Source organism: Tubulanus polymorphus, chromosome 5, assembly GCF_964204645.1.
Source record: "Tubulanus polymorphus chromosome 5, tnTubPoly1.2, whole genome shotgun sequence".
Lineage (NCBI taxonomy): Eukaryota > Metazoa > Nemertea > Palaeonemertea > Tubulaniformes > Tubulanidae > Tubulanus > Tubulanus polymorphus.
In genome coordinates this window covers 1464077-1482642 of record NC_134029.1, presented here as the reverse complement: position 1 = coordinate 1482642, position 18566 = coordinate 1464077, and the positions used below count along the sequence as shown (strand labels likewise).

Below are 18566 nucleotides of genomic sequence, written 5' to 3'. Positions count from 1 at the left end.
CCATCCCTGCACCCCGAAAAACAAAACCACCATACCAGATTAGACAGAGAGAGTTTCTGGTAAGAGTATCTCAGCGTGAATGCGGTCAGTAGGCGTCAAACAGAGTCGCGATTTAGATAAATCTTTTACCGCACTTTCCTCAAAAGCAACCGTTGATTGATCGCAATCATTTCTCTAAAAGGTTCGACAAAAATGTTCTGAGTTTTTCAGGAAACGGCAAAAATAGGCCAGAGAGAAAGAGAGAGAGGGAGGGAGGGAGGAGGCAGGGAGGCAGGGAGGGAGAGAGCACAGGCCAGTGCACATTTCATCTATTTTCAGATCCGAAATAGGCGTCAATAAATTATATTTAAATTCCTCGATTCTGTTTGGTACAAATCAAGTCATCGCGTGAGGTTTAAAGTCGTTATGTCGTGATGTACAAGCTGAAGATGTTGAAATGTAATAATGAATGTTCGAATATTGTAAGAAATTTCAAGTTCAACGGTTCGGCGGTTCTTAGTTTATTCATACCGAAACGTTCGATTTCAATTTGAAAACTTGCTAGTTTGAATAAGAATAATTCAATTTTCAATTGTTCGACCTTGACTGTGTGCAACTAGTCGCTTGTTGTTACGTAGTAGATAAGATGTCACGTTTTCTATAAGAGCCGATTCTTACAGGACAGCTACATTTTCTTTGTTTCGCAATAATCATCAGTATTTGTTGTGTGCAGGTCACGTGTGGAATAATTTTTAATATCACTGCTGAAATATGAAGTCTTCTTATTGTGTTATTTGCGATGCGTGATTTCCGGAAATTGTCATCTTCACCGTTTTTCATATCGCCTTGAAATGCGAAGACACAAAACCGAATACAGAATAACAACGCTGAATAGAGAGCTTAATTATTCTCTTCTTTCAAAGTATATTACTTACTTCAAACCTAGTACCCAACATATTTTAATTATTTCTTCACACCGGACGAGCAGAGTCAGAAACTTCATGTCTTTTGATCTTAAATATTCATGGATGGAAGTTCGTTTAAATCTTTTATAAATTAAATTGTATAATCTTAATACAGAATAAAGCAAGATAATGAATCGGCTATCCTATGGTATGTATGTATGGCTTCAACGAAGTCAGCAAATAACGAAATTCATAATTCATAAATTTTCAATCCTTGTTTTGGTTTGTGACGGCTCTAACGGCGCTCAATATTGACAGGGATAATCGCATTAAATTTCTCTAGTTACGGCTCTGAATAGGAAATAATGTGATAGCAGGTGCAGTTGCATAATACCCATAACACTATATAATAACGCCACGGGATACTGATATCCTCAAATCGCATCAGGGTTATTCATTGAATTTCGTTTGAAATGAGCACAGTCTTACTAACAGTTCTATCCGGTTTCTTTCTTTTTGCTCGCAATTTTAGAAGAAAATCCGTATTAGCGAAATCCGAAACCGCGTAGTTTAACCAAAATCAGATTTCGAGTAAACACAATGAAATATCAGACTTACATCATGTGACATTCTGACACTATTCATTGGTCACGTGTTCAGCGGTGTTTACTAACTCGAACATTGTCACACGTACTGCGGCAAGCGACTGTCTATATGGTTGAACAGATTTCCTGATTAAACCACCAGCGGATTCGATTACGCTCGACTAACGAAGTTCGCCTGGATAGTTTAGTGTAACTAATGCAAAATCTAGTTCCATTTCTACTTCGTGCATGTTCTTGACAAAAACAACTGACAGTAAATTCTTTGTATCAATCGCATGTGATGCGAAGGTTTGCTGTAATAATTGCTTCCCAAACGTGACGTATGACTAATATACTGTTTTTGTATACGGATTCGATTTTCACCTAGGAAAAAATCTAGATGCTCATTCTACCCCGCCGTTTCAGAGAAAGGAAGAGGAATTTTAGAAGAAATTGAATCCGGAAGACCGAATACCTGCTAGCGACACCTGGTGGATCCTCGCTTGCCGTACGTGGAATCCTCGATTGCCACAGGGGCGTTTGGCCGTTCCCCACTGAATTGAAGAATGCACTGGTTTCGTTAACCAAAAAAAACTGTTGTTTTTGTTACGAATGTTTTCTACGTATCTGAACGTATTGTTTTCCGAGATGATTACAGTGATTTTCCTACCAAATCATCGGAGTTTGTAGTTCATCTGCTCCTGAATCGTTCCATCCATCATTGCGCTGTACGAGGTCAATGATCGTTATCGGAAAACGGAATGAACGAAGAAGTTTGTTGGGTTATTTTTCCCGAATTCTTATCGTCGTCACCGGCGCTTCTGGGAATATAAATGTCAGTTACGGCTATGATATGTCACGCGAAATTTTATTCATAATCCATTTATCAGAACCGAGAACAACGAACCATCGGAATTAACATGCGTCCAAAATTGCTGCAAGTTGTACAATACGGTTACAATTAGTGAGTCTCCATGGAATATCCGTTACGTTTCTGTGTGTCCCCGGCATAAACAATCGCTTGATCAGAACCGAGACGAAACAATTCATCGACTACACGAGAACAAATATGAATTGGCAATATCATGTTCTGAATATTCTTATCTTCGGGCCTCAGAACGTCGTAAAACAGCGATTCTTGTAGCCGAGTCGCGAGAAAAAATGAATCTCTACAGAAATCGAAATTGTCTTAGATGGCTGAAAATTGCCTGATGTTTAATGTCCGGTGGGAGACGCGTAGAGATTTCAGCTGCGGACCAAATCACTGGAGTCAAGGTGAAAGAATGGGCAGTGGAAAGATACGGCAGATTCAAACAAAAATTCTTGTGTTTGAATTGATTTTTGGGGGTAACTTTGTCCACCTTTTCATTTTAGAGCCACCTTTCACCTTTCGCTTTTCACCCCAAACTTTTTCTCTCCCTCGGTCGCTCAAGTTCCCACTTCATCCTGTTGAAGATTCTCGAAATTGTTCATGACTTTTGTTCGTAGTGAATCGGGAAACACTGAACGAATCGCACGGTTTCGTTGGGATTCACCACTTCTGATAAGGTCAAATACCTTTAGCCGCGAAGACAGGACTTTTTCATTCTAAATTGAGTTTCATGATGATACCGGGTAAATGTGTCAAAAACGTGATTACGCTTCGTGTGTTTATACTAAAATTATTAGAAGAATTTGCTCACGGCCAATCTTTCCCCGACAGATAAATTCGACGAAACTGCCTTGAACGGTTTCGAACTGGTGCACTGATTATTAACGTAATGTATCCGCTGAAGGGGTATAATATTTCAATAATTTTAAAAGCTTTCGAATTATTGCCATCAGGAATTTGACTTCTGAGAGCAGCACGCGAGCGATTGAAATCAGAGACATTATCCCGGTGACTTTAAGTATAAACCCGGAAGAGATTTATATGAAAACATTCTCCGTCAATTGAAATCATTTTCTTCCATCGATTTGTAGAAAAGTTCAAGTAGCCCGTGGTAAGAAAAGTCACGCTTTGAACGAGAGAAATCCCACGATAAATTCAGCCAAAAGTTTCGGCTAAATGCTATTAGCCATCATCAGGCGTACTGTGGTTTATGACGCCTGATGATGGCTTATAGCATTTAGTCGAAACGTTGCTCGAAATAAAGTAATTTTAATATAGAATTTTTCATTTTTGGCTGAATTTATTGTGGTATTTCTCTCGTTATCATCATACACAGATATTGTGCATCTTCACGTCTCGTCACGTTTTGAAGCCGTGGTCTTGATATCTCTTTTAAAAAATAAAATATTCTACAAGAATTCAAGGGACATCCCATTCGGTCATATTACGAAATGATATATGATCTCATACTGCGCAGACGGAACGTAGGAAATGCGCATTGTCATTTTGAAACCGGAATCTGTATTTGATATGTTTGCTGCGGTTACGACGAAGCTTTCTTTTAAAAATAACGCTTAATGAAATACGATTCAACGTTGTCTTTTTTCGAAGAAAGATTTGCTGCAGTCAGGAATTGTCATTACGTATTTATACTGATCATATCATAACTCAAATACGGCCCAAGATTGTTCTGTGTAATCCGAGATACTTAAGAGAAAGGTATACAGGACTTAAAGCATTGAGAGATTTTTAAAACGCCTGGAGTCTAAACGGAATATTTTGCCATAAACCTAGATAGATGGCGCATTTGTAATAGAAAACCTTTCAAACGCTTTAAACTAGTAATTATCGGGATATCAAAAAGTGATACACTTTGAAATACTTGAAAACTTACGAAGGTTGGCGATAAAGCCAATATCTTAATCAAAAATACGTTTCGACATTATTTAGTTGTTTACTTGTCACATATATATTTGGAGTATTAGGTCAGCCGAATATGTATAAGCTGTCTCAATCCTTATAACGGTTTCCTTGTGTAAGTAAAAACCAGTCACTTTCAACAATCATTTCATTATACGCGTTTATTTCGGAGATAATAAAAACAATCTATTTAGGTTTTGTCGTCGTCTCGACGCGCTGTGTGTCAATGTCGTAACAAATACCGGAATGCATATTTCGCACGATCATTCACTCGTTCATTCATTCAAGTAAATTGACATAACACCGGTAAGTGTTCACTGATAGAATAATCATCTATAATCACATATCGCTTTACTAATCATAAATCAGATTCTTACTTAGCTGATTTTTGATATTTTGATTATTGATATGAAGTAACAACATTTAAACGACAATATGTATGTGGGTTCTGTAGGTTTTCTTACCTAAAGCTGAAAAAAGCTGTGCAATTCTTGAATAAAACAACTCATTTGCAGATGAATTCTTTCAATATTTCTAATCTTTCGATTTGACGTTTTATTATAGCGTGCATGTTAAGTATATCCAGGTCGTAAATAATTTGTGGCTAGACAACTCTACAGGAATAAAACTGCTCTACTTATTCACCCGATTAAAAAAGTAGATTTCCCTTCCGTCGCATATCAAACCCATACATATCATACAGCTGTATTCATAAACACCATTATTTATGAAATAGAGGAAATATATAACATTTTAATGTTGGATTCAATAGAGATTTATATAATGATTATTTGCGTTGTGTCACGTAGTATTCTAATGTAGATTAATCAGTCATCAGTTGCGCCGTCTAGAGCTAGCAGCCGGCTACACCAACACACACACTGACGGCAGCATGTAGTATTGAGGTGCAGAGGCTGCTCTTTAGAGATTCTGCTACTGTTCTTTATTATGATGGATTCCGGTGAATGAACCGACGACAGGTTTGTACATGTCTAATTAATTCTCAATTGATATATTCCAAATAGGATTGTTTTTCTGTCTAAAACCTCTCTGTTTGCGAGCCAGTGTCGTTGTGATGATGCTGCTGCTGGTTATGTTATGTTGATGTTGTGTATTTTGCGTCGTTTCTATCTACGCGAAGAACATGGCGGCAGGTCACCATTCCAAGGTGAATAGTGCGTGTAAGTGCTCACGTATTTGTGATACGTCTAAATAACCTGAACCAGGCTTGGTAAATGTCGGTGTCAACAACAAGGTGAATCAAGGCCATTCGACTCCATTCTTTCATGTATTGTTTTGCATATGTTTTTTTTTATTTCATCAATATCTTCGAGAATCGAATAAGGATTAATCTTACATTACCAAAAACCTCCGGGCGATTCGATGATTTCTATGTAATACTATAGTTACAGGCTGGTAGGCCTATATATGATTATTTTGACTGATGATATTTGTATAAAGATGACGCATCGTGTTCCAGGCACCGACTTCTGTAAATCGCAGAAAAAACATGTTCTACAAGAAAACATGTCTTTGTTTACATACTCGTGATGTTGAAGTTATTTTCCGTTCGTAGGCCTCATATTTGTTTTTCATCGGTGGGTTTTCCTCTTCTTGACTTCTCTTCTGGCTGATTCTGGACTCTTACAGGAGAATTATGTCTACGTTAATTTCTAACCACATTTTTCATAATTTTCGCTTACGTTGAAATCGTTTGAATTGATTAAGTATTTGCAACATAGGATTTGAGAAACAATATCTGCAAAAATTTGAACGGATGAACATGACAATTCGACATTTGATGCCTCCCAATGCGTCCATTTCCAGGACAGTGATATCAAACGGAAGTTGCTGCGATACTGCGGCGGTGATAGCTACGATTTTAAGTAGCAACGGTTTCTATCGCTTCGGATTGTTGTAATACTCAAACTGATCGATTGATTTTCCAGCATCGTATTGCAGACGAATACAGTATTCCTGATGGATTGTCTCTCAGTACACTGCGGATACAGCTATCAGGCGCGTGGGAGTAGGCTGCTGGCTGATTCACTTTTAATACTGCGCCTGGGGAATTACGAATGATTTAGCACCATAAACGTGTATGCCTTACATTCGGTTTTTGCTCTAAAACAATGTTTTTGCAATTTTGGAATAATTGGAATCCGAGCATTCGTGATCGTTATACAGAATTCTCATCGCTACTAACGGTGTTTTTCTAGAAGAGCTGTCGTTTCCTCTAACGGTGTTTTTCTAGAAGAGTCAATGTATCCATCTTTGCCATTTTCTTAACTTCTCCATTATAGCTTCTTCGGCGTACGTAGGAAATGAATTTCTACTTGAATTCGCTTCGCAGATGATTTATTTGACGAGCATTAGCTTAGTATTTCACTACGACTTTTGCAACACTGGCTCTGGTCGGTGCGAAGACCCCCTTTTCGAAATAGAAGTGCCGGCTTGTCTCATGCACGACGATGCACCATTTTCTTTACGAATTAGCCGCTAGAGTGTGGTGCATTACAGAGGTTCTGTAGTTTACCTTCTGCGGCACCCCGGCCCCGGTGGCACCAAATTTTCAATGTTTCTCTGGGGCCGAGAGCTCGCAAATCCCTTTTCGCTGGATCACCCGGGATCACTTCGCACCATCAGTGCTCGAATCCTACGAATCAACCCATTTTTACTGATCATGGTGACGCATGATACAGGATGAGCTTCGTACTGCACTGTTTATACAACCACCTCCAGAACTTGTGAAGGTGACATCCATGTTGACGCTTTGTCATTTTCACCAAGGTTTGCCCTTTTCATCGCAGAAAAATAAGAAAAGATGAATCTATGGAAATACTTATTTACAACAACGTGACGTTTACTGCTAAAAGGCAACAGGCAAAATCAACATGAACAGAATGAGAACATTTTCGTTTTTTTGTCGTCGATTGCCGATATGATATATCACATTATTATTTAGTATGTACGATATTGGAAAATGGCGATTAATCAATATCTGGTATCGACCGATGACAGAACCGATTTAATGTATCAATTATTTACGAAATTGAGACAGCCGCTCGGTGAAAGAAAATCCAGGATAAATCTGTGATCATTCAATTAACTGGATGTGGACATTTACAAGTAATTACTTCCTAAGATACACGTGTATATACGTTTCACGTATGTACGGTATACATAGTTTCTGTAATCGATTATCTCCTAGGAAAAAAAAAGATGAATTCTATGGGCCGTTTCATTGTAAGATTTTCGTGCTGAGCACAGTCCTCGGAGTAAAGTTGCTAGACATTCTATAACGTGACCTTTTGTCTGGTTTGCACCAGAAAGATCCAAAACTGACCGACTTGGTCATTCTAAAGATTGCGCACGAGTGGTCTGTGGACATCCTCCCCCGGCAGGGATTCGAACCTGATGGCATCGAGATTGCCACGGCACGAAACCCTGCCATAATCGACCGTGTGCGCAGATACACGCGCAGTTCAGATGATGTGATTTTTAGCCAATCAGAAATCCCGTTTTATTTTAGCCCGGGTTTTCCCATTTATAGTTCTTCTTTGAAATTTGCCTCAACGATTATACAACGAGCAATCTGATTGGTGCCGCCAGTTTTCGTTCGGAAAGCTGCGCATGTACCTGCGCACCCGGTCTACTGATGCAGGGGTTCGTGCCGTGGCTGAGTGTAGCGATGCCATCAGGTTCGAGTCCCTGCAGAGGGAGGATGTCTGTGGAAGGTTTGTTTGCCGTCTTGATATGTTCGCTATATCACAGACTGTGGGTAGATGAAATGATAATGGACCGCTACTGAGTCGGGACGACCACGGGTTCAAACTGCAATAGCTGTATCAAAAATCAATTGGATTGATAAGAATTATTCTTTTTATATTCACTGCAAACAACTCAGATTTACAATTGATATCATTCTTCAGGTCACGTATCAGATGCACGTAAAGGCCAGTCGTATACGAGTATCTCGTCGCCTTAATCACATATACTTTATGTACAAATTCATAGCAAATTCCCTTTGGGCGCACTTAAGCTTTTAAAACGTTGTTAGTTATTATTCCCGCGACTAATGGCTTTCGTTAATTTCACCATTACACGCTCAAATTTTCCTTAAGTAACCCTTAGAAAAAAACAAGCTAAATCAATCTATATTATACCACACTAATTGTAGGCTATATGTGCGTTAATATATTGCAGATAGCAAGAAAGAGCTCAGTATCTTGGGGACATTGTATGTATAACTAGAATGGGCCATCTTGAGCTAAGCACACACTATTAATAACGCTTTATCAGCTTGTAAGGATAGAGAGTATTCTGACGAGGTTTCATCTCGACTGATGTCTCTAACATTGCGCGTCGAGATATAACACGGTTTAGAATTGATGATGCTTTGTTTTTCTATAATAAGACGCAGTGAAAACCTTGTTCCGCCAATTATTATGAAAATCTCTGGTGAAATCGAATCTCATTCAATGAATCAGTTTCATACGCATGTCGGAAAGCTGTGACGTCACAGTAAAAGCGATCCCGGCTTCAGAAAGGTCGTTGTGAGACAAGCAAAATATGAAGACGCATTTCTTTTTCTGTATCTTACAGAGAGACAGAGATAGAAGTGAGAAGACAATGATCAATTAGATGATGGTTTAGTGACGATGTCAGAAGAGCAGCATATTCTACTACCGCTTGACAATCTGTAAATTTCGCCAGTGCCTTTATTCATTTAGTGAATGAAAACGGATAACGATAATCATCAGGTAAATATTCACAAATACTTCATAAATCAACCGTTAAAACAGATTTCATCAATCGAGGAAATCATTTCGTTGATCTACGAATTTACTGCAAAATTTACGATGACTTCAAAAATTCTGTAAATTTTACCGATCTTCCGACTTAATCTGTACTTTCCGATTTCAAAATCAAACCCCGTCCATGTTCCGCTCCCCGCGGATGTAAGCAACATGTCAAAATAAGGCTTAATTCAGGTCAAATCAATCAAATGAATAAGAGGCATATAATCTCGCTATTTCAAGGTAAAAACGACATTACTACATTTAACTCAATGTCAGAAAAAAAAGCGTGTAAGTCTCAACGAGTCGATAGGAAAAAACTACCTCATATCAAGTGTATCTCGAAGCGATTTCGCGCCTTCTAATTATGTTACCATGGCAATATTTCTCGCCGAAAAATCTAAAGATTCGGATACAATGTACGGACAGATTGAACAGGTGCGCGTGTTCTACACGCCATTACGTGGTTTATTATCAGCACTACTGGAGCGTTGAATAAACACGAACTAAACGAGATTTATTCATTCGAGGTCACGCGAAATAGAGGCTCTTATTGATTATATTCTGACAATAACGGAATAAATGATATCAACGTCGGAAAAAATGTGTGAAATCACTGTATGAGAATTGATCGTTGACAGGGAGTGGTTTTGGTCAGATATCGGCAATCACCAAAAACTCTTTATTATTTCATATCGCATTTCTATATATTTCATCTTCAGGCGTCACATTTTATTTTTCGTCATATTGGCCGTCAAATGGCCGTCTACGCAGATTTTCGACTTCAGTTTTAGCCGCTTGCGCTTGACGGCCAATATTACTACTAAACGTTGTGACGTCACGTGGACAAGGTCTATAGAAACAATATGTCTGATGTCATAGCGCGTCATTTTGGACGTAAAACTTAAGCAACTTACTGAAGTAAAAGGTTCACACTGTCATTCGATGTGTCCAATATGACGCGAGTGGACAATATGTACGTAGATGACGTCCGTACATAACATCAATATAACTGTAAACTCTGATGTAAAATTGAAGGGGGGTTGATTGAATTAAATTCGAGTTACTGTGTTTATTACTGTGGTTAGAGAGCGGTCAGAGAAGTTACATATATATAAATCATATCAATTAACAGCAAGGGAGCGATAGTGAAGGCAACGCTAATGAACGGCTAATGAACGGTATCGAGTGAAATGAACAGCATGATTTCATGCATACAGTTTCACTGTTATCTTCAGCGGTCATCACCGAGTTTATCTCCTCTAGACCGCGAATGAATACTATATCACACATCTATAATATTAAGGATCAATAAAGTTATTTTGGATTTGAATATATCGATGATTGAATTGAATTGACCGGCAACCAGTCTAGCACCGATATTGATGATGTAATGCACATCCTCTCAAATGTAATTATTAAGATTTATCAAAAATAGAATAACAGCTATACAAATACTTCAATTGCAAAAAACCGCCAAAATTCATTGTAGTCGTTATTTTGAAACGCCAATGTCGATGACGTAGTGCACAGACTCACACAGAACTCTTACTAAGTATCAATATAGATAAACATTATTTACCGCATTAAATAGTTACACAAATCACAAAATTGCATCACATAATATTCAATCGAAATATTCAAAGATTTGGAGGTTCGAACTGTAAGATCGTTGCATGTTCAGCATGAAGGAAGCTGGCTGAACGCCACTACAGCATTGAATAAACGTCTGATCGTCTGCGAGAAAAATCTCATGATTTATGCGGAAGATTGATTTTTTGATTACGGTCGGATCAATTTTACGGCCTTGACCTCTTCGGAGATCGTCACTCGATATAAAAACCGTACAAACCGTACAATAACGCGTAGGTTTTTTCGCTCGATCAACGCAAACTATGTCTCAATATTGAATGAGGTGATAATGATTCCTTCAGACCTCGGGATTCTATCCCTTGATTTCTGGTACCAGTATACAGAGTTCAATAATCGCTTTTGGAAAGTTATATTTTGGTAGCCTTTTATTTTTGCAGTCGTACTCAAAAAGGGAAAATTCATCTGCACCTTCACGTCAAGTTATCTCAAATCTAAAAGCAGGATTTACTCGTGATAGACACCTTAGTTATTTCAAATCTACTCGTAGAACCACTAAATTTCCTCAAGGTAGCGGAACGGAGCTCACGACAATTCTTTTAACTGTCTTTGTATCAACGCAGTCTATTTATTCTACTAATTCCTAAATTTAAGCAAATATGTGTCACATGGAAATATGTTGCTTTATTTGAGTGATATAGATTTGATAGAGGTTTATTTGGTCTAATCAAACTCAACTATGACACATGTTTGTCTGTGCGGTTTCTATTTTCAGTGAATGTCCCAAGTTGGGGACGATAATCAGGACGAGGGGGAAAATGGTCTCTTGTCGCCGCCTATGAAATATTACCCGATAAACAGCGGAGCTGTACCATTTCAAAGATGGATCAATGCCAGCGATGTGAACACATTCAAAGGTAAACTATATATAAACTACAATAGCTTATAAAAAACCTGAGATATCGGTGATGTAAATAACTTCTATTGATCTTTAGATGAAATAATTCTATAGTAAAGAAACAGGGCGCATTAGCGAGATGAATAGAATCTGAATAAAAATTCCTTCTCCGAAAAACTTTATTTTGGCACGAGAATGCTAATGAAATGAAATGAGTAAATGCACACTTCGAGTTCAATAAGTATATTCAGTATATATAATAGGTAAAGAACTATGTTGTCTACTGAACTCTGCTATAAACACGTTGCGTATGTTACCGAAATATTCTTAACTCTAACGAGCGAATAACCGATCGCGCTGAAAGCTAGTTCAGATTCTACCCTTGACTGATTGCGCAACCGTCTGTAGGTATGATAGCTCTTATTTCAGATATACGCACACTGTAGTGAATCTCTAGAAACTTCAGTGAATCAAATTAGACTTGAAATTGTATGGTTATTTTTCGAGTGAAAACGACAATACAGTAGTTGAAAAATACCGTAAAATTGACTCATGGAATCTTTGTGAAAAATCGCCTTATTCGTAGGTTTTCTGAAACACTAAAAACGATATGACACAAAACGATGCAATTGTATTGAAGTTTTAGTTTAAAGCAGTTAATTATTGAATGTTAAAACGTTTTAACTGGTTGTAAACGCTGTTTTTTTAAGCTGCGAAATTTGATATTCCTCCGGGAAACGAACAGAAAACGCACCACGTTATTTCCCACGTCGAAGCTAATTTCCTCTAGAAACTCGTCGAGAAATATAATACAGTTGAAAAAACGTATCGTAAAATTCGTTAGAACAATTTCGGAAATTAACAACAAAAATTGATAGACCTATCCTTTCTTCTCTTTGTGCGTCGAGTATCCGGTCAAGGACGCAGTACAAACGGGATCGAAGTAGAAAACCAATCTATTTTATGAGAAGCATATATACCCTCCTACACATTCCGCGAGGAGCTCAAATATGAGCGACATGCGTGAAGCATAGAAATCAATTGATACGGCAAAAGGTTAATTTATGCTGACATGATTTGAACAGAGCTATCAATCATAGTACTGTCCTTCCTCGGTATCCGATCGACCCGTTCCGTATATTTGCTGCCTGGTTTTATGGCCGCATACGCGATTATTCCATAACTTTGTCGTTCATTGTCAGTCGACGAGCGACAGTTTGGCTAATTTCATTTTCTAAGCAGTGCAGTAGTATCGGCCATATTTCATCATCTAGTCAACGCTGTCCCTTAAAAATCAGCGGGGCCGTTTCATAGAGAGATCTTTAGTTTCATTCGCTACGATAGGCGTTCTCGTGAAACGGTCCCCGGGTCCATTGATTAAGATATCCCGGAAGACCCGAGCCATTCTTGAACAAAAGGCTATAAAAATATGGAGTTATCATCACTTTCGTTTTTGTCTTCCACAGAGCCATCCAACGAGATCCGAAAATGGGACAAAGAACGCGAAAAACTAGGCTGGGCCTTGTCTCAGATTGGTGTTACCGAATTCGCTCTACAGAAGGCGTCAGAACTGGGTCAAATACTCGTAGTCTTCCTAACTCAACATGTGGCCCTGGCTGGTGAGAATCCAGCAGTTATCGGCTCAGCCCCACCGCTCGGCTCGAGGGATAGATCGAATGCTTTGCGGGCAGTTGAGCTTCCTCCCGGTGATGGTTGGTGGTTCGCTGTTTGCTGTTTACCGAAGGTAAAATGATCGAGAAAATCTATAGTAAAAGTTATGATTTAAGCCATAGAACACTGTAGGGACCTTTATATGTTTCTGTCACTTGTATCTATTTTTAACCATTCTATCAATGTGTGAATGTTGTTAAGATGTTGGGGGATATTAAGATGTTATACAATTTTGACCATTTTTAAAGCATTATGTAGACACCTATATTGACGGTAACCTTCTTTACTGGTGTAAAGTTAAGTTGTACTCGATGGTTGGTAGAATATGTTGAGATATTATGGTTATGTTTGCAGCATTCGGTTTACGACTGGCGCTGGGTCGTCATGAACAAGAGAAACGGTAAAATAACTCGAGGTGAATGTCCGAGGAGAAATACTTACGTTCACGATCAGCACCATCTTCACCTGGCTAAATGGAATCTACCCAGCATCATGTGGGCATTAGATTCATTACCAGTTCACAAAGGTAATCAATACTTGTTCCGCAGGAATGGTATTTAACATTTGAATAACAATTATGTAAATTTGTCGATATCGTACCCCTTGTTTCACTACCGGCTGGTGTCACAAGTGGGTTTGTAAAAGACATGCCAAATACGAATTCTGTCATTAAGCTGTAATTTATTTGCATACCATCGAATCCCCGGTACCAGGAAGGTCAATACACTTTCTCAGAAATTTCATGAAAAAACTCATTCATTTTTTGTAGGCTCGAGTCAGCAGCTTCCGTACTTTCTGCTCGGTAGCTTTCAGTTGAAGTCGAGTAGTGAACTATCTGAAGGGTTGGATCTAACTATTGAGAGCGACGATGAAGTATTTCTACTCAGCGACGACGACGAGTCGGAACCGGTCGAGCATCAGGGAAATCATCAACACGTCGTTATGGAAGGAAATCTACCGTTTCATAACGGTGAGCCGTGTGGCAGACGTTTTAATTCAAACAATTCCAATCAAACTGAAGAAGAAACCAATAAACAACACAACGGTGCAGATGGTGATAATAATTCAGAATCGAGTCCGCCGAATCAGCATTCAGATGGAGTCGTTGATCCAAACGATTTCACGCAGTATCTGATACCAGTCACAGAACCACATCATAAAGACGTTCCTCTATCGCTGATTGAAGTACCACACAAAATGGAGCGACAAACCTCCGACCCGGATCTACTGGAAGCGGACAGTACCGATACTGCGATGAGTAACGGGTGTCTCCGAGACGGAAATACAGTAGAGGACTCGATGTTAGAAACGACTCACGACCAGTTCCAGTTAGGAAGCGATTTCGATCTTCCTCAAACGACTGTGATAGATATATTCGGCGAGCCCGTCTCAACTCAGCCGTCGATCGTCGAGATATGTATTCGCGATACGAATAACGAACGTGTTCACGACGAGAACGTTCTGAATAATTCGGATGAAAGACAAAACCGTCTGCTATTGACGCCTAGCCCGACGGTCGAATCTCAAACGAGCGACGATTCGAAAGCTTCCTCAGACGTTAGCAGTGACATCTCACCGACTGTTGACGTAGTTCCGAAGTTGTTCACTCATTTGAGAGATTCCCTAGAACAGCTTTCCTCCTACTGCAGAGACAGTAATGATGTAACGCGAGAAAGCTCTGTAGATACGAAGGGACGAATTAAAGATACGATTACTAATCATGTTTCGTGGGATTTAGGTGAGAATTTATCGACAAATAGGGAAATGAACGGAGCTTACTCGGGACCCCGATGGCAGCCATGCGACGACTGTGATCGCTATTGTATCGAGCGACTGCGCGCGACTAAATTTACCGAATTCTCATTTCACGGTATTATTCAACGAGAGACTAATGGACCCCTCGTCGAAAACCTGCCCGATATCGTATCACTAAATCTCAAACATTTCACCGCCGATACAACGGCGGCGTTGAATCACGACGAAATCAATTCCGAAACTGATAAGCAAGAAAAGCGAGAAATTCGTAATTCTGTCATCACGGCGCCAGAGACAGTCGAGAACGACGGACGTGAAACTGTCGCTACTGATGAAAGTCGTAGTGGTGATATCGCTGCTCTGTTGGAAGTTGACGTTACGGAAGAATATCGCGCAGACAACTATGAAACACCGGTAGAAACCGCCGAATCAAAGAGTTCAGTAATTGAACCTTGTAGCAACGACGAAATAGAAATAATTCTCGCTAAACACAAACTTCCCCTCGCGCATGATGTATCCTCGCTTGAGCGAGTAGAGGAGGAAGGCGATGATATTTCTAGTGAGGAGCGGGTTTGTAGTAGTAATATTAGTGCTTGCGTCGATTCCACTGTAAATGATATTCCTGATAGAACTACGACATTCCAATTAGAAGAAGCCGAGTTGATTCGCTGCGAGACAGAGCGTAGCTCAGACACTGAACCTATAGTTCCCAGCGCTGATATTCCTGGTCAGATCCAGTTCGCCAAGAGTTTCGTCGATGTAATTCTACAGAAGGCTCTATCGAGCGTTCACGACGATATCGACGACAATCTAACAAACACGACGAGTGAAAACGAGTCAAAAACAGTTCTACCCGATGTCGCGTCCTGTGTTGAATGCGGGGTAAATCTTCCAGAGACGGAGATAAAAGGAGCCGCGAAGAAGGAGCATGCATCTGACCGGAGCGGCGCAGACGGGCGGGAACCGGACGTTTCGGTGCCGTTGTTGATGTGTCCTGAAATCGACCGCGAACCGTCGGATCAAGGTTACGCCGATGATGACGTGGATGATGAATACACGATCAGCGCTGAGGATGGAATCCTGATGCGGGAAATGTCCCCGCACGACGAACTAGCCACCGCCGGAAGTAACGAACTCGAAATAAACTCCGACAGCGCCCTCTTTTGCGAAGATATGAAAACGTGCGTGTCTGACGCCGATTTCGTGTTGAGAAATGAAGGTTTCGTAGCCGATAGCGATATCGAAATGACTCCTTTGAAAACGAAGAAAAAACGCCAACGAAAAACGAGTGAATGTTCCTCTCTGACTGATAGTGTCACTTCTAATACCAGTCTCATGCATGAAGGTGAAAATTCAAGGTCGTTGACGCCTGTATTCCCGCCCGGTATTTGGGGTTCTTTCGCTTATTTCGTAGAATACGTTTGTAATTGCTTTTGTTGTTCTGAAAACAAGAAATAAGGCGCCATCGATATTCGAATGTAATCATATTGCCGTTAAGTTCAGAGTCATGATTATGAGTTGGTCCTGTCAGCATGGATTGGGCGTCACGATTTCCATGGCACTTTTAGACCTACTAAAAGTAAGAATGCATGACAAGACACAACTATCCCAGGAACACGTTGAATTAAAACTCTTATAATTTAAAGACATCTCGTTAATACACTCTCCATATAAATACATTACGTGAAAAATGACTTACTGAATGCAAGTTAGTTGTCGGACCCTGATAGTCTTTCCATGCGAAGCCTTATTAGGCGATTTATGTACTTTATTTAATCAAGCTGCTTTCTGTAAAATGTATTAATGTAGTTTATCTTAGTGGAGAATAATATGTTGTTTTTCGCTGGCCCTGTTTTAGGTTAGTACATGTAACATCCTTATCGAAATAGACGGCTGTAAGACATTCTGTACGGATAGTACCCAATACGCTGTATGATGTCCGAGGTAGTTCATTGTTATACAAGTATCACTCATCCAATATTTAATCGATATCTATTTCAATCGTGCTTTTTAAGAAGCGAATGAAAATCTCCTTTAATGAAGCTATCAAACTAGTGCTATTTAACACATATATACGTACTATATTCCGGTCGATTTTTATGGTCTCCCTTATTTTTACTATTCGTGATTTATAGTTTTATTTGATTAGATATAATTTAAGCAAATTGCCGACCTGTGATCCAAGCTTTCGATGCATTTCATTATTTCATCTTGTATATTATTATTATCTGTGTATTATTTATTTATTTCTACGTGGCGCGTATTAAAATATTATCCAGCAAAATCCTGCGTGTAAATGTTAATGTGATTATCACGTTGATGAGTAGCGGAATCAAACGACACGAAATCAAATCGATTAATGAACATCTTCGTGTGAAATGTGAGAAAAGTTTATTGTTGTATAAAATGTTTATATTCGTGCGAGAGAGAATGATTTAGATTATTTGAAATGATAGGAAAACGGAGCTAAATTGACCTTTGATATTGTCTCAAGAATATTAGATAAATATATATATAACTAGGCGGGCGTAGGTCAATTTTGCGGCTGCTTGCACGCGATCGGTTGCAACTGTATTACCTCTTGTTTGGGTGGGGTGTGTATTACCTCTAGTTTGGTTGCGTCTTACCTCTGTAAAGTGTTTAATCGGACCTTGCACTCCTGAATCCAGTTCCAAAGTTGTGAGTTGAATATTACTTTGAAGTCAGTTCATTTTCAACTCTTGAGTCAAATCTGAACTCAGAACTGTGGAGCTGGTTCTCGGGCATCTGATTCATGGTAGCTACTCCAAGTGCCAAGTACTTTCTAGAACATACATAAATACTAACCCCGCGCACCTATAATAGATCCTCGAGTAAATCATCGAGTGACTTGTGTAGTCGATACTGTCCGTATTGTTATCATTTAAAGGAATATGCTGTGAATATTGAAGTTGTTTTAAAACATGAATTTCAGTGGTTGCTTTAGAAATATCGAAGCAGATGCAAGTGAATGAATGGAAAGACTACGCTGATATAACGTTTGATTTTTAACAAACGGCTGAATCGATTCAGTAATTCGAGAAAGAAGGAAATAATGTTGTGAAATGTGCAATTCTATATAATGTAAATACTTGCACACGCGTAATACATTTAATGTAAATATATGATGTAAAAAAGAATTGGTTTTGCACCCGTGCTCTGTTATTATTGTAAAGGTTATAAACATACAGGTAAATGATAGAACCATGGCAGATTTAGATTTAGATAAAAGTTTGTTATACATAGTTGAATAAAAGTCTCGATATAGGAAGAAAGAAGAACAATAGTTATTGAGTTATCGATTCGAACATGAAACCAGTTCTCCGGCTAGATGGCGACAATTTGGTCAAAATATAGTTCTATTTCAATGAATTTTCATCCCTCAACAGAAATCTTGATAAACTCTTGAGGTAGCGCGATTTTAAGCGAGGATTTAATAGATTTTCACTGAATTCGAATCTGAATACACACTAGCGACACCTGTTGGATCCTCGCTTGCTACAGGCGGACTCCAAAGAGTATGAATTCTGAAATATTATCTGGTTGGATTTGTTATGACAGATGCCGAAAGATGAT

The 18566-nt window shown here is 39.2% G+C and overlaps 1 protein-coding gene across 5 annotated transcripts; it reads left to right on the top strand.

The window, feature by feature from the left end:
- The first annotated feature begins 4423 nt into the window (after positions 1 to 4423).
- LOC141905864 (uncharacterized) lies at positions 4424 to 18257 on the top strand. 5 transcript variants are annotated; one of them, XM_074794938.1, is made up of 6 exons: positions 4424 to 4565; positions 8865 to 9022; positions 11424 to 11565; positions 13013 to 13290; positions 13572 to 13743; positions 13987 to 18257. In XM_074794938.1, the coding sequence occupies exons 3-6, from the start codon at positions 11427 to 11429 to the stop codon at positions 16428 to 16430; spliced, it is 3033 nt and encodes a 1010-aa protein (XP_074651039.1). In that variant the 5' UTR covers positions 4424 to 4565; positions 8865 to 9022; positions 11424 to 11426; the 3' UTR covers positions 16431 to 18257. The 5 variants fall into 5 exon arrangements, with proteins under 5 accessions (XP_074651039.1, XP_074651038.1, XP_074651041.1 ...); XM_074794937.1 differs by lacking the exon at positions 4424 to 4565 and adding an exon at positions 5127 to 5239; XM_074794940.1 differs by lacking the exon at positions 4424 to 4565 and adding an exon at positions 5313 to 5440.
- Positions 18258 to 18566: the final 309 nt, after the last annotated feature.

Excerpts from the sequence above, each read along its gene's own strand:
- LOC141905864 (XM_074794938.1), top strand. The coding sequence starts at position 11,427 with ATGTCCCAAGTTGGGGACGATAATCAGGACGAGGGGGAAAATGGTCTC. Across the intron at positions 11,566-13,012 it reads CGATGTGAACACATTCAAAG|AGCCATCCAACGAGATCCGA; the intron begins GTAAACTATATA and ends TGTCTTCCACAG. Across the intron at positions 13,744-13,986 it reads TTCATTACCAGTTCACAAAG|GCTCGAGTCAGCAGCTTCCG; the intron begins GTAATCAATACT and ends CATTTTTTGTAG.